Here is a 16196-nt window from a genome sequence, read left to right on the forward strand (position 1 = left end):
CCGCCATGGACAATCTCTACGACCCCTGAGACTGAGAATGAGAGGTATCAATGTGGGTTAAAAAAGCAACATATCGTTGATGTCACATGTTTGAAGGACAAATATAAAATCACAAAACTGATAAAAAGCAAAAAAATGATGGGTTCAAGATTCTCTGAAGAAACCAGATGCGTGGGTTTCACATGGTAGGGCCTCTCGCTATCTCCATATCAGATCTGAGTCATCCTAATAAAGCCAAGAGAGACACCAGAATTTCACCCACTTTTAGCTTTCTAATCTGGCACTTGGAATTTTTGACAGGCGACATATTGCCGCCACACCCAATCTATTGTCTTTATGTCTCTGATCATCAATTTAAAGTCACGCTATGCTCTGATCACTTACCTATTGCTTGAGGTGAATGTTTCAACTACAAAGACATTGTGAGGCCACAACTTTCTCAACCAAAAGAAATTTTCTTAATCAAAAGTTTTCCTTTACCTTTCATTAAATTAGAGACTTTTGGAAGTTAATAGAGATTATAGATGAGCTGGCATAGCTAAAAGGTCTATTTGAGACCGAAAGAATTTCATCGCATTAGAGATTGCGCTTTATATCGAACCAGCCAAAGTAAATGCATCATTAATTATCTTTACAAGTAGGGGGGGGGGAATCAAAGGCTGTGGATCTAAGTTCAAGATAAAAAGTTGAACATAAGCTTTTGCACTAATTAACAACTTTATTAGAAAGTAATGGAGCAGCTTTGTTGATTACTGTGACTGTAAATAAAGTGTCCAACTGCTTTTATTGACTAACCACTTAAGTCTATTGTATAGTGCATGCCTTTTTTTTTTTTTCAATAATTAAATTTCCTATCTACCACTTAGAACAATAGTTGAAATGGCCAATGCTGATAATCTTCCAAATCATTCAATAGTCAATAGTAAAAGCTCACATTGTTACCTTTTCAATGCAAAAGTTCACATAAATTGTTAGAATGTGTGCATGCATGGCTGCGTTTGGTGCCCTCTCATATCATGATTTCATTGGAATGTGATGGTCGTTGTGAATGACTGTTGGAAATTAAATTGTTGAAAAGATAACAATATAAAATTTGAAATATATTAAAAAGTGTTGATTAAAATCCTAAAAAATGATTATTTTACTTTCTCATAACATGGAAAAGTAACTTTCTTACCCCACTTTATGTAAATGATCACGTTACCATGTTTTGTGAAAATATAATATTTATGAAAAAGTTACATTTTCAAAACTATAACATACCAAGTGTTTGTACCGACTCTAATTTCGGGATGTTCTTGAAAATGCAAAAGAGAAAGGCAGTTATAGGTAAAGAAAATGTATGTTTTTTGTATTTGCATTTTGATACGCAAGTTAAAAAGATTTAGGTCGAAAAGAAAATAGTAAAGAAAGAAAAAGAGTGGAATGGACCTCTTTTGATGGTGCTTAGATCTTTATATTTATAAGTAAATTGTAGGAGATCTTCAGGGGATAATAAGGATAGTAACAAGTTAATATGGCACTGAATATGTTAAGTCAGGTCGGCATAAATAACAAAAATATTCTTGATTATTTGCTAGAGGTTTTATAGGAAAAAAAAGATCATTATACCTTTTTATCATTAAATGCCCCTAACACTTTGTCTCCTTATCAAGCACTTTGAGTATCAGATTGTTAAAAGTCTGATCGATGCCCCTAGTATAGGGCAAATGAGTAAAAGAGAATGACCTGAAAGTTTAATAATTTGAAGCTAATGTTATAAAGGGAGGTTAGTCTTAAGGGATGGTTGGCTTTAAGCCATGGTCCGACCTTATGGTTGTCTGATCTTGGGCATGTGTCCTAGATTGAGTACATAATCGACTTAAAGGTTACCGAGGTGATAATTATTCGTAATGATTTGAGGTGAGTGCTGGAGTTTATCTGGCTGTAGTGAGACTTATATTTTATTTCAAAAACTTAGATTTGAGTCTCCACTTTAGACTCTGACAATGAATCGAGCTTTCGATTTTGCCAAAAAAAGTTATTCGATTTAGTCAATCAAACTTGGGGTTCATCTAATTAGGCTGGTTTAACAGTATTAAATGAGGAGAAAGGTAATTTAAGTGAAAAACTTTAAACCGAATAGATGAAAAGATGTCTTCCCACCTTTGCTCTAACACATAACATGATTCGTGTCATCTATTTGATCTGTGGTACATTTATATAAAGAGCTGTTTGGGCTTCAATTTTCTACCTTTCTACTTTCTTTGTTCTTAATCTAACTTGAATTCTTTGATCTCAAAAGCTTTTCAACCTTTATAGTTTTTTCACACATTTTTTGGTACGTATTTTTAACCATGTCTTGTAATATGAGTTCTTGAGAGGCCAGAAGTTACTGGGTAGAACCTAGGGAAGGTTAGTATTGGTAGTAAGATAATGATATGATCCCACAGATTATTTGAGGCTATAATTACAAGAGGATAATCTATTGGTTCAATTCGATGTCTAAGAAAGGGTAACAATAAAATGAAGAGAATACTAGGGCAAGAGGAGAATGGGTCTTGAGCACAAAAGAGTTGTGTGCTCAAATTAACTTTGACCTACAAATCCACCACTTTTTCCAATCTTTCAAGTCAGTTTATTTTTTATGACTGACTTTTATTTGTCCTAAGTTGTTCCCTCATCTAGGGTTCAATCTCATCAATTTTTTTCTTTTTCATCTTTTGTTCTCCCTGTATTGATGCTCCCATTATCACTTTTATTCCTTCTTAGTTGATTTTTATTGAGATCTTTCCTTTTCTTGAAAGGTCTCTACCTCGTCCTTTTTCTTCTTAAATTAAGTTACCTTTTACAACTGTTTCACCTCAAAATTTTGCTCATATTCAATAGTTAAAGTCTTCTAATAATGAAGATTCTGATTAAAAAAATTTAAAAAAAAAAAGAAGAAATAAGTAACTCGATCTAAAAAAGTGACTGTAAAGAAAAGAACCCTATGGTGTAGGACAAATTAGTCAAGGTTTTTATGTATACTACTTATGACCTCAGCATGATCCCTAAGGACGTGATGAGTGAACTAAAATGTAGGATAAATCTGAAAACCATCCTAACATATATTTAGTTTATCACATCTGTGCTCTGGCTATAACTTTTTTTTAGAGAGGGGTATAGTATGATAATGCCAAACTCCTCAAACTAGGTCACTAATAAGCTAAAACCATATTATTTCTTGGGGTATTGGGATTCCTTCATGACTGGTCTGAGGTTTTCACTTCATCTTTTATTTGTTTTAATTTTTAATTCTTACAATTTAACTATCATCCAGCTCACTCTTAACTCTACATGGTACATAATTACCTTAATTATTCTTTGTCAATACTTAAACATTCTTCATTTTCTCTTTTTATTTAAAATATTTTTTTCTTTTAAAAAACATCCCAACGATAGTAGATCGTACTACATAACAACTTGATTCAATAATAAATTACTTGTCGATTGTTCGAGCTCAATAAAAATTAAAAGCTGCTCTCTTTTACCTTGAAAAAAAAATAAATAAAGATGATGAGCTCAGAGTCGAGGCTACTTTTAAGGTTAAGACTTAGGAAATAAATAATGCGTTTGACACTTTCATAAACACACCAGTAACCCTTTCCATCCTAGATCTATTAGATCAGGATAAAATTTTAGAATATACTCATAGGAGGAGGTCATCATTGATGCCCATGAGCTGACCTCTCTAGAAATAATAAACAAAATGAAATATTGAAGTAGATTTAAGGTAACTTCATAAGATTTTTTTTAACTTGATTTTTTATCTAACTATTAGCTCAATTTTACAGAGATGGCTAGTGAGGATAACTTTGACTTCAAGTTGTACCACCATGCTTCCAGGCTTAAGAGGGGCTAAAAAAAAATTTAACTTGGGGCTTGTCTTGCGAGGGAGACAAGGTGATCAATACCTTACTGTATCGCTTTTTCATAGGTCAAAAAATAAAAATAAGGGCTAGCCAAGTCTTGTCTCAATGTCGGCACCAACACTTCCTCCTCTTACTAAAAAGCCATAGGTGGAGGCCTCTTCTTTCCCCTCGAAAACCTTCAGGCTAGGATATTAAGGCCCAGCTTTAAAAAAATCTCTACAAGCTTCGAGTTCACTCTTGTTGATGACCTCAACACCAATATGGCAATGGCAAAGAGATTCAGTAAAGTTGCAGTCCCTCTTCTTAGTAAACATTGATTGGCTTTAGCTCGATTTTATTAGTATTCTTTATTTGCTAAGTTTGAAGTCATTCTACATAGTTTAACAAAAAATTTCTCCTAACCCCTGAAAAACATTGGTGAAGTCTTCCACCATGCCTACCTCATGATGGTCCAACTACTGAGGTCAAAAATGATATGGCTACATTGGTCGAAGAGCACAAGAAAAGCTCATACATGTTGAGTAATGTCCAATCTAGTCTCAGTGTGTCCCATAAAAATAAAGCTAAACAGAGAAAAAAAATCGATAGGCTGATAACAAAGCTAGAGGTCATCATGATTGACAAAGCTTCAGCTAACTTAATAAAAGAGCAAGTCAATTTCAAACTTAATGATATTTAGGTTGAAATAGCCAATGTTAGATCCAAGCTCAAAGCTAGGGAAAAGATGAAGGAAAACCTAAAAAAAAAAATAGTAGAGGAGTGTAAAACCTTCAATAAGTGTTTTCAAATAAAGGTGAAATTCTCTAAAAAGAACGTCTTCGATGCCTTCTAATTGGCCAAAGATGAAATGCAATTTAAATTCTCCACCCTTAACCTCAACTTCTCTAATATTGATATCAACAATATCATATCAAGGTTTTATCCAAATCAGTTCAAATATGATGAAAAAAAATAAGAAGAGGATAAGGATAAGGCCTTGAAGGCCAAGCTGGAGATAACTTTGGGGCCTTAGCCCAAGGTCAAGAAGGTAGAAGAGGGTAAGGTTATTGCTGCTGCTATTGATGAAGATGTTGCTCTCACTGCTACTGTTGTTGATATTGTTGATGAACAATTCTTTTGACTTTCTATTTTTTATTTTTTATAAACTTTTATTAATGAACGAGGTTAGTTTTTTGTAATAACCTTAGGTAGGGATGATTTGCTAACATCATTCGTTGGTAATTTTTGTAACAATTAATTAATACAACTTTTTGTTCAAATCAGTCTAAACTTTAGCTCAGCTCAACTTTATTATTCACGCAAGTTTTTTTTTATTCACCCAAGTTTAGCATAGCTAATGAAAGAAATTTCAGCTTGGTTAACGGAACTGAGAATTTACATAATCATTTAGACTAAATTAACTTGAGAATCCACCAAAATTTTATGTCAGATTTTGTTAGATCGATGGATATAAGCTTGTTAAACACAATTTAATTTCTATATCCAATTACAAAATATAAGTATAAGCTCAGTTTAGACCAAGGTCCTAATAATAGACTTTTAAATTATCTATGTTCCAGGTCTTTGGATGACATTGCCATTCAAGTTATGTAGTTTATAGGTTGTATCATGGACGATTTTGATAATAACATATGGTTCTTTTCACATTAAGGCTAATTTGTTACCTCGATCATCTATTCTTGAGGCTTTTAGTTTTTTAAGTATTACATCGTTCTTTCTGATTTTCTTACATCAAACTATTTTATTATAATAGTTAACCATTTTTCACTGATAGACTGTTATCTGTGTTAAGGCTATATCTTTTTGTTCTTTGATGAAGTTGAGATCAATTTTAAGTGTTTTTTCATTTTTTTTTTGACCGTAATTTAATTCTTAAGCTTAAAATGTCAATCTCAATAGGTACCACAGTCTTTGTTCCAAATGCTAAATCGAATGAGGTTTCATTAGTGGGTTTTTTCATGGTCATTTTCAAGGCCTATAGCACTCTTGGTAGCTTATTGGCCCACTTTCCCTTTGTTGTATCGAGTCTTTTCTTTAAAGTTTATAATATTATCTTTTTCTTAAGTTTGGCCTACCCGTTGGATTGAAGATAGGTAACTAATATGAACCTAAGGTCAATATGAAGGTTTAAACATCATTCTTTAAACCTCAAATTTTTAGACTGTTTGCTATTGTCCATTGTTATAAATCAAGATAAGTTGTATCTATAGACTATATTTTTTCACACAAATTTCTTAACTTAGACCTCTATGGTGGTAACCAAAGCCTCAACTTCAAACTCTTTTATGAAGTAATTTATTACCACTAAAACAAATCTCCTCTGACCTATGATCGAGGTAAAATGTTTGAGGACATTTATTTTTCACTACATGAAAGGTCACAAACTGATGATAAAAGTAAGTTTGATTGAGGGAAGATGTTGCATGTAAGTAAATTTTTGACACTTATGGTATCTTTTTATTAGTTCAATTATATCCTTTCTGATGATAGGTCAATAATAGCTTTACCTAAACACTTTATAGGCTAATGGCCAAGATTCGAGATGACTTTCACATATTTCTTTATGGATTTCTCACAGAATGTAGTCTACCTTTTCCTCATCAACACATCTTAAGTAAGGCAAGCTAAAAGATCTTTTGTATAATTTTTCTTCAATCATCGTGTATCGATTTACCTTTCTCATCAATGTCTTAGCTTGGATTCTTTTCTCAAATAGTGTCTCCGTGGTTAAGTATATCTTGATTAACATCATTTAGGTCTTTCTCTCTCTCTGTGATCTATCATATAAGCTTATCCTCAATGTTTTTATGTGTCAACTTTTTTACCAAAACTTGGTCTAAGCTTTCTATTGTTATTCCTAAATTTAATTTAGACAGGGAGTCTATTAGTAAATTTTTTCACCTCGATATCTTTTTCATCTCGGCTTTCTTGAAGCCAGCCACTAAGGCCAACATTTTGTCAAGATACTTTTGAATCCTGTCTTTTGAGCTCTGAACTCAATTTATTTGATTGACCGCTAGTTGAGAATCGCTATATACAATTAACTGTTGAATATTCAACTCGGTTGCCAACTTTAAACTAGTTATCAATACCTCATATTTCGTTTCATTGTTGGATGCCTTGAACTTGAATCTCAAGGTATATGGGTGCTGTAGTCTTTTCGAGCTTATTAGAATAACATCGACTTCTCCATTGTGGCTTATAGCCAATCTATTAACATAGAGTTTTCAATCATCTTTATTTGAGGTTTTTTTATTTTTCTCAGATTATTTTTTACGATGTTGCAATGAAATCTGTTAATACCTGTGATTTTAGGGCCGACCTAGGTAATATGTGTAGGTTGAATTTGCTGAGCTCTACCACCCATTTAATTAACATTTTTGACATTTTAAGTTTCTGTAAAACTTCTCTTAATGGTTGGTCGATCAATACGTGAATTGTATGGGCTTGAAAATATGGCTTAAGTTTCTTGGCCGAAGTGATAATGTTATAAGCTAGCTTTTTTATACCGCTGTAGTTAGTCTCTAACCCTGTCAGTATTGTACTTACAAAATAGACTGGTCTTTATTTTCCTTCTTCTTTTTTAACTAGGATTGAACCGATGGCCTAGTCCATGCTGGCTACATATAGGTACAAGATCTTATCGGGTCTTGGTTTGGATAAAATATATGGAGAAGATAAAAACAATTTAAGTCTTTCAAAAGCTATTTGGCACTAAAGAGTCCACTTGAAGTCAAAAATATTTTTAAAAATTTTGAAAAATAGCAAATATAGTTTTATTAACTTAGACATGAATCGGCACAGTGCGACTATTTTGCTCGTTAACCTTTGTATTTTTTTTATCGAGGTCAGTGCCTTCATGTTTAGAATTGTCTAAACTTTTTTGGGATTCACTTTTATCCCATTTTTATTGATCATATAACTGAGCAACTTACCTAACGTGACTCTCAAAAGCACATTTGCTCAAGTTAAGCCTTATATTATACTTACTCAAGGTGATGAAGGTCTCTTTGAGGTCTTTCAAATGTTCGATCAAGATTTTGCTCTTGACGATCATATCATCCATATATACTTTCATGTTGCAACTGATCTGATTTTTAAACACCTTGTTTATCAGCCTTTGGTAGGTCGACCTTGCATTTTTCAACTCGAAAGGTATTACCTTGTAATAGTAAAGGCTTTTCTCAATAATAAAAGTTTTTTTCCTCATAGTTCTCTAGCATTTTGATTTAATTATAATAGGAATAGACATCCATAAAACTAAAGAGGTCATGCTCAGTACTATTGTCTACCAATCGATCTATGCTATGAAAAGAAAAGTTATCTTTTGGACAAGCTTTGTTCAAGTCAGTAATGTTAATGCACATCCTTCATTTTTTACTATGCTTTTTGACCATGATCACGTTGGCTATCCTTTTAGAGTAGTAAACATCTCTGATGAAAGCTACTCATAATAATTTATCAACTTTCTCCTTGATAGCCTCTTGTCTTTTTGGGACAAAGATTTTTTCTTTTGTCGAATTGATTTTACCTTGGGATTAGTGTGCAGCTTATGAACTATCACCTCGATATCAATCCTGGGCATATTGAATGGTATTTAGGCAAACAAATTTGTATTATCTCTTAAAAATTAAATTAATTGATCTTTATGTTAAAGTTTAGATTCAATCTACATATGTTTTCCAAGGATGATATCCAAAAATGGAACTGCTACAGGATCTTCAACTTGTTCAGGTCAATTTTTATCCGAGTCTAGCCTTTAATCAATTATCTCTTTTTGTTCAATTAAGTTTAACCATTTCCTATGAAAATAGATCCTGAGGTGATGATCAATATATTATACATAACTTGTTGAGTATATATGTAGTGAAATTGGTATGTATTTTTCATTTCATAATGTATTTTGACTGGAGTATTAGCTCAAGCCAAATGACATACGGTTATTCACGCAGCTTAAAAGCTAGATCGTCTTTGAGGTTACCTTAAAAAATTTTAAAAATAAAAATTTTTTTATTAGATCTTAAAAGTTTGAAGCAACTTAAGAACACTTCTATCAAATTGGTTTTACGTTTTATGTTCTTGCTTGTTGTTTTCTGTTTCTTGTTAGCTTTTTTTGTTTGCCCTTTTTTGAAGCTTTTATTCTTAGCCAAACTGTCAGTTTATTTTTCAATCTTTCCTTTCATTATTATGATATAACATTAGCGTACCATGGATTGGTTTTTTTTAACCTCTCCAATCCCATTAAATATTGAAAATTTTACTTTCAAATGGGGAATTGAGCTTATAAATCACATAACAAACTGGTTAGGTCTGCCTAATATCATGTTGTATGCCGACGGGACATCTATCACCATAAATTCTATAACTAAGGTGATTATTTTAGGTTTTGTCCCTAAAGAGATTAGTAGTTTGATTATTCCTTCCATGGGCACCTATTCATTCTTGAATCCCACCAATGTTGTTATGATTGGCTGCAATCAATCTTCACCAATTCTCATCTTTTTCATGGTGTCGTAGTAAATGACGTCGTTCGAGGTCTTATTTCAAATAATATTCTCTTGACTACATAGTTGTACACTACAATCGTAATCACTATAGCATCATCGTAGGGCTGTTGAATTTTTTTAAAGTCTTTCAATTTGAATGAAATTGACTTATTTCTCTAATCTTTTTCTCTCTTTACTACAGTGCCTAATGCCATGACCATACCTAGGTTGGATTTCCTTTTAGCTGAAGTAGAGTTGCCTCAAGTGATCGCATTAATCACTTTAGGGATTAGCCTATTGTATCAGTTCGACCTTCTTCTTTCTTTGCCTCATCTTTTAGGTCTTTTTTTTTATTTTTTTGCTCTGCCCTTGGTGGGCTATTTCTGATGTAGTTTATAATATGTTCTGAGCTGGCCTTGTCTTCACTGCTCTATAAACTTTCTCAGTTAACCTCTCATTATCAAGGTATCAATCTCATTTTTCAGGTCGATGCAATCTTTAGGGTTTGACCTATGTCTCTATGAAAGGTACATCTTTTGCTCAGATCCCTTATTGTATTTTATTTTAGTGGCTTTAGCCATCTAAGGTCAAAATTTTTTTCAATTTGTATCAGAATCCTCTCTCAAGAAATATTTAGTGCAGTGTAGCTTCTTTCTCCATTAGGGCTTTTAGCCCTGTGTTGTCTCTTTTTTGGGAAAGAATCATAGAAATATATTTTTTATGATCGAGAAAGAGGGATAAGCCTCCCTTACCTTGGTTAGTTTTCATTATAAATTCAGCATTTATATACTTCTCTGCTATTAGTAGGATGTTGGTTAGAGTTTTAGGTGGTTCTAGTGACATTGTTAACTTCAAATGGTAATTTTTATCATGGAGTCCACTTGTTAGGGCAGCGACAACGATCGTCTGTTCCATATCTTTAACCTGTAAAGCTTCTGTATTAAAACGCATGACATAGCTCTTCAAAGTTTCATTCTGTCCTTGGTAGATTGACATCAAACTTAGAGTCATCTTCTTCGCTCTTCAACTACTAATAAACTTAGATAGAAAAAAATGACTAAACTCCTTAAATGTCATGATTAACCTTGGTTCTAAACTGTTGTATCAGGATCGAGCTACACCTTTCAGTGTAGTAGCTAGGCCTTTGTACATTAAAGTTTCATCTATCTCTTACATTATTATGTTAGTTTAATAAAGTTTCAAATGATTGAAGGGGTTAGAAGTACTGCTGTAGGTTTTTAAGGTTGACATTTTAAACCCTTTGGAAGGCAAGGCTCTGTTGATTTCTTCAGTGAAGGGTGAGGTCTCTAAGAATTTCAGCTCATCCTCAAAAGCTAATACTTTCATTTTTTGCTTTTTTTTCATTACCTGTATTCGAGCTTCTAAATCTATGTTCAATTAGGATTCGGGGTTTGTTTATTTGTTTGTTTGGATTTTTAGATCGTGGCTTGTGTTGAATTATGGTTGGGGTAATGATAGGCTGGGTTGAGTGCTCCTCTTCTCTTGAGGCTAAGAAAGCTTCCACCTTTTTTAAACTCTGTTGTCCGATAACGGCTCTTCGGCCAAAAGTGATTAAGTTAGGCATTTTCTAAACTTGGGATAGGGTTATGGTTTGTAACATTTCCTTGAGAGTTTGTATTTATTCGATCAGGGCTTGTAATTGTTCCATGGTCAGGCCTGCCTATGGTTGGGCCGGTCGAACGAAATGCTAACTATGGTAGGTTTATGTTCCAGTCGGGATGGTTGTCTCTTTTTCCTTTAAGGTTCTCTTCCTTGGTGGCATTATTTTATGCTCGGCTAATGAAAGGAAATACCCCTTACTTGGCATGCCAAATGTTTGTATCAAGTTCCGACCTCAAGATGTTCCTAGAAAAGTAGAAGATAAGGGCAAATAGAGGTAAAGGCAATGTGTGTTTTTGACGTTTTAACTCCAACATGCAAGTCAAAAAGATTCAGGTCCAAAAGAAAGTAGGAAAGGAAGAAAGGGAGTAAATTGGACCTCTCTTAATGGTACCTAGACTTTCATATTTATAGGTAAGCTATAGGGGACCGTTAAGGGACAATAAAGACAGTATCAAGCTGATATGACATTGAACATGTCAAGTTGACCTAATATATTAGGTTGACACAAATAACAAAAATACTCTTTGTTGTCTATTAGAGGCTTCATAAAGAAAAAAAACCATTATATCTTTTTGACCATCAAATATCCCTTACACCACCAGGCATGAAAATTTGTTTCCTACCAATCATAATTACAGGTTTTAACTTTTGATTGCGTGGCCACTAGACACTAGTGATCAACTGATTCTAATTAAGAAAGAAGTGAATATATATTTGTGATTTTAACATTCAAAGAGGAATAAAACCAGAGTACTATATATTTATGCTAGAAATGATATTTGATGAAAAAAATGACCATCATCAAAGCTAAAAATTAGGGGACAGTAGTTGAACAAATAACCTGAAAAGGCAGTTAAGCAAAATCATACGCATGCATGTGCATGGCGGCTTCACCAACGACTGCACATCAGAAGTTGCCTTGCGCACTTTAAATTGTTTCACAATATAATAACTTCAGGTACATATAATCAAACTGCATTAAGGATTATCTCTTGTTTCTTTTCCCTTTTATCTTGGTTTCCAAAATACCAATTTCCAAGAGAAAGCAGCTTCTTTCATAAGGAAAAAAAAAAAAAAACAATTCACATGAAAGGCAAAGTATAGGTAAGGTTATCCAATTCCCATGATGAAAAGGAGATGATCCAATGCACTTTTGATAAACAAACAGAGATGCTGACACATCTTATACCCTATCCAAGTCAACATGACACCCCTTCCGAAGAAAGGAAATTCATTTCCCTAATTAAAAGTATCTTTTGACAGAACAAAATTGACCTCCCGATCAAGCCACCCTGATGAACAATGAAAGCATAAAACAACAACAAGAAGAAGAAAATTAGATGAAAAAAAAGGTGTAGGCAAAAGGGGAAAAAGAGACCACAGGCCTTCTTTTCCAGGGAATCCAGGATCAGCCTGTCTTGTTAATCTCTTATATAAGGCGTTTATGATCAATTCGATTCAATGATAACCTAGTTGTAGTATAGAAGAAAATACCAATACCGGGAAGAAGAAAGATCTAGTTTCAATTTAAGTTGGAGCTACAATGGCAAACATGCAAATAGTTGTAGCTAGCAAGAATGTGGAGGCGCAGTATGTGGAGATGATGGTGCCTTTGTATTCTTACGGGTGTGAGAGGAAAGTGAAGAAGACCTTGTCCCATCTCAAAGGTAATTAACCCCAATTACTCTCTTAATTAATTGGTGTCTCTTTACAAATTAAAACCATTTTGTGACATAAACATGCGTTTGTTGTAACCTACTTTCAAAGTTTTCTCCACGTTTTCTGCCATTGTTCCAGGTCCAGTGTCCTCGTTCAAAGCTTAGCACTTAATGTATCTAGCTAAACTTCTAGTCTTCGATTATTGGCCCAAGCTGTTCGTTGGACCCACAATTGTCCAAGAACCAACATTTATATCATGTCTCCTGTTGGTCCATTGAATCTGAAACTAGAACACAAGTGTGTGTAAATGGAAAGCAAAGAAGCAATGCACTCCTTTAGCAAATGTATAGAATAGTTCCATTAAAGGAAAAAGGAGAAAAATATTTGTAATCGTACACTTGTTTTTTCAATTTCATCTTCCCTTTTTCCCTTTTTCCTTGAGGCTTTAGTTGCTAGCTGCACATTTCCTTTGTTTTAATGAGACCAAATTAAATTATTAGCCCCCACACTCCACTTCCTGTTGAACAACAATTAACTAATAGTTCATTTGGAAATCCGATTAAAGGATTTCCAAAAATCCAACAGTAAAAATGCACATTACAATGCAGTGAAAGTCCTCTAATCGGAATCCTAAATAAAACCTAAATCATAGGCCTTAGGTCATAAGATATTTAAACGTGTTGCCGCTTTCATGCAGTTATGGGATAAAATATTGAAATTTTCTGTGGTGTTTATGGCAGGAATATACTCGGTAACAGTGGACTATAATCAACAAAAGGTAACAGTGTGGGGAATATGTAACAAATACGATGTGTTATCAACCATGAGGAGCAAAAGAAAGGAAGCTCGTTTTTGGAAGCCAGAAGAAAATATTGAAATGGAAGATGATGATGAGGCACAACCGCCATCGCCCCCACCACCTTCTATTCCTCCTGTGCACTCTAACAAGCCTTCTTTAGCCCTAATGAAGGCTCGCTCTCTAAGCTGGAAGGCCTGGAAAAAGATCTTCGCTCGATCCTATTCTTTCTAAAAGATAAGTAATTAATTATCTAAGCACCTCAGGGAAAAGTTAAAAGACATGAAAATGCATGCACTCCTTGACGTTTTCCAAACCAAGGAAAGGTTGTAAATTTGACATCACGTTTTCTCCTCCCATTTGTAAATAAATTAAGAGCATTTCTCCTAAATTTTTTTATTATAATATTATTATAATAAAATATTATATAAAAATCTATCACTTATAAACGTCAATTTCATATAAAATTTTGATAAATCTCATGCAATTCTAAATTATGAGTAATTAATTATAATATAATAATTAGAAATTGTATACTCATAAATAAATTACAGGTTCATGATTACCTACTCTTTCAATTTCTCATGGAAATTGCTTTTTGCTTGATTAATTATGTCTTATTGTTAGGTATAAAATTGGAAAAGTTATGGGCGTGTTTTGCCAATTTGTCAAAGGATAGTGATACAAACATTAAAATATTGCATTAAAATGATGAGCACACATATTTATTTTGTTATTTTAAGTATTTAAGTGAAAAGCATTATAATTTTTATGGATTATAGTAAAATTTAAAAATTTTTATTTTTTGTGAGTATGTGAAATGTGTATATTAAATGAGTGTATATAACTTGTATTAGTTACCGACAAAATCAATAGTAAAAATAGCACAAAACAAAATAATTAATGAAATCAAAAGTTAAAATATCAAAATTTCCAATTTCCAAAATAGGTTTTTTTTTTTTTAATCTAAGATTAACTATACTAAAAAAATAATAATAAATTGAACAAATCGATTTGTTTTTTCTAATTACCTTATTAAACAAACTTTAAGTGTCACAATCAAGCTCTCAATTAGTAGGAAGTTCACAAGGCATTGTGTTTTGGAAAGATGGAAAGTATGTTTATTGGTGTAAAGGAAAGGAAAAGGGGGTCCGAACTTATGGTGCCAATACCTCCACTTTAAAGCCACTCAAATTAATCCTCATATAAATCCAGGCCGCATCATCATAAATAAATGTAGAAACTAAAAGAATAAAAAAATGTAATCGCCCCTTTATCCTAGCAAAGATAAGGTATGGTTAACATTAGTTGATTGAAATATACATGCGTGTGGATTATGAAATTTTTCCTTTTTTTTTTTTTTTTTTTCGAGTTTTAGCGGTACATTTTTAAGTTTGGCTGCATCTTTGTTCACTTTCTCCTCTTAGCATTTAAACACATCATTAAGTAAGATAACAGTAAACTCTTTTTTTTTTTTTTTTTTTTGTACTTATTAAAGACATTTTGGAATTGGAATTCCATGCTTCAGCATTGAATTTTTGGACATTTGGCTCGTTTGGTCGTTTGCCTTATTCTATACGAGGATAACGCCTTAGGGAGTTGTATCCTTAAAAGGTTAAAATGAACAATAAAACTTGTTTTAAGGGTATAAATGATACATTAGTACTTATAAGCTATTCGAGTTCGATTCGAATAAAACTCGAATTTGATTCGATTATTATCGAATCAAGCTCGAGCTCGAGTAGTTCGACTTATCGATCGAGTCGAGTTCGAGTATTGTTATATCTTATTCGAGTAGCTTACGAGCTTAATCAAGTTTTTATATTTAAATTTTTTTATTATTTTAATCAATAAAATCTCTCAAATTTGAGCTCAAGCATAAATAATCGAGCTCTTATCAAGTATAAGAATTGAGCTTATTTTAACATATTAATCGAGCTTAATCGAACGAATTTGAATAACTCGATTTCGATCACAAATCGAACTTGAGCTAAAAAAATGAAACTTAATTGAGTTCGAACCGAGTATCGAATCTCAAATTAAGAGTCGAGTTCGAGACATATCGATTTGACTCGACTCGATTACACCCCTAAATTATGAAAATTTATCCTTTACTTGCTTCAAAGGTTGAAAAGCCTTTCTCGTGAGTTGTTCAGAATTGGTTTTGTTAGCATGCACATGGAAGATAAGTGTCCACAAGTAAATCATATAAGTAAATTATCTTTTGAATTAATCGGTATGTTATTAAAGTAAGTATTTGAAGATTATGGGTTTGAAAAAGTTTAAATATGAAATATATAATAAAATAAAAAAATTAAGAATATATTAAAAACTTAAAAAAAAATTTCACACAAGAGGTTGAGATAAATATTCCTATTTGATAGCTTGGATGAATATTAATTTGTCAAAGAAGAAGAGCATAAACCCAATGGAACTTCAGGCCCAAAATCTGTTGGAGTTTTAAGGACCAATTTGAAGTGTTTTAACTTTGATAAGGTAATCTTAAGGAAATTCAATTGGAATCCAAATGCTTGGATATAAAGATGTTTTGAAGTGATTTGAAATAATACTGCGTAACCTTTAAGAAAATGATCAAAATACCATTGAGATTGGAGGTCAATTTGCCCCTTTCTTAATTCGAAAAGACTTACTTGAGCAGAACGTTAAGGTATTTTGAAATTATAAAATTGTTGTAATTTAAATTTTAATTATAAAATTAAAATTTTAATATTTTATCAA

The 16196-nt window shown here is 32.7% G+C and overlaps 1 protein-coding gene across 2 annotated transcripts; it reads left to right on the forward strand.

The window, feature by feature from the left end:
- The first annotated feature begins 12417 nt into the window (after positions 1–12417).
- Positions 12418–13848, forward strand: LOC111308640 (Heavy metal transport/detoxification superfamily protein). 2 transcript variants are annotated; one of them, XM_022907123.2, is made up of 2 exons: positions 12418–12669; positions 13402–13848. In XM_022907123.2, the coding sequence occupies exons 1-2, from the start codon at positions 12546–12548 to the stop codon at positions 13689–13691; spliced, it is 414 nt and encodes a 137-aa protein (XP_022762858.2). In that variant the 5' UTR covers positions 12418–12545; the 3' UTR covers positions 13692–13848. The 2 variants fall into 2 exon arrangements, 1 of the variants encoding a protein (XP_022762858.2); XR_002692285.2 differs by lacking the exon at positions 13402–13848 and adding an exon at positions 12800–12932 and having other exon boundaries at positions 12531–12669.
- Positions 13849–16196: the final 2348 nt, after the last annotated feature.

This window comes from Durio zibethinus, chromosome 9 (genome assembly GCF_047325235.1).
Source record: "Durio zibethinus cultivar Kanyao isolate XHJ-2024 chromosome 9, ASM4732523v1, whole genome shotgun sequence".
NCBI classification, from domain to species: domain Eukaryota; kingdom Viridiplantae; phylum Streptophyta; class Magnoliopsida; order Malvales; family Malvaceae; genus Durio; species Durio zibethinus.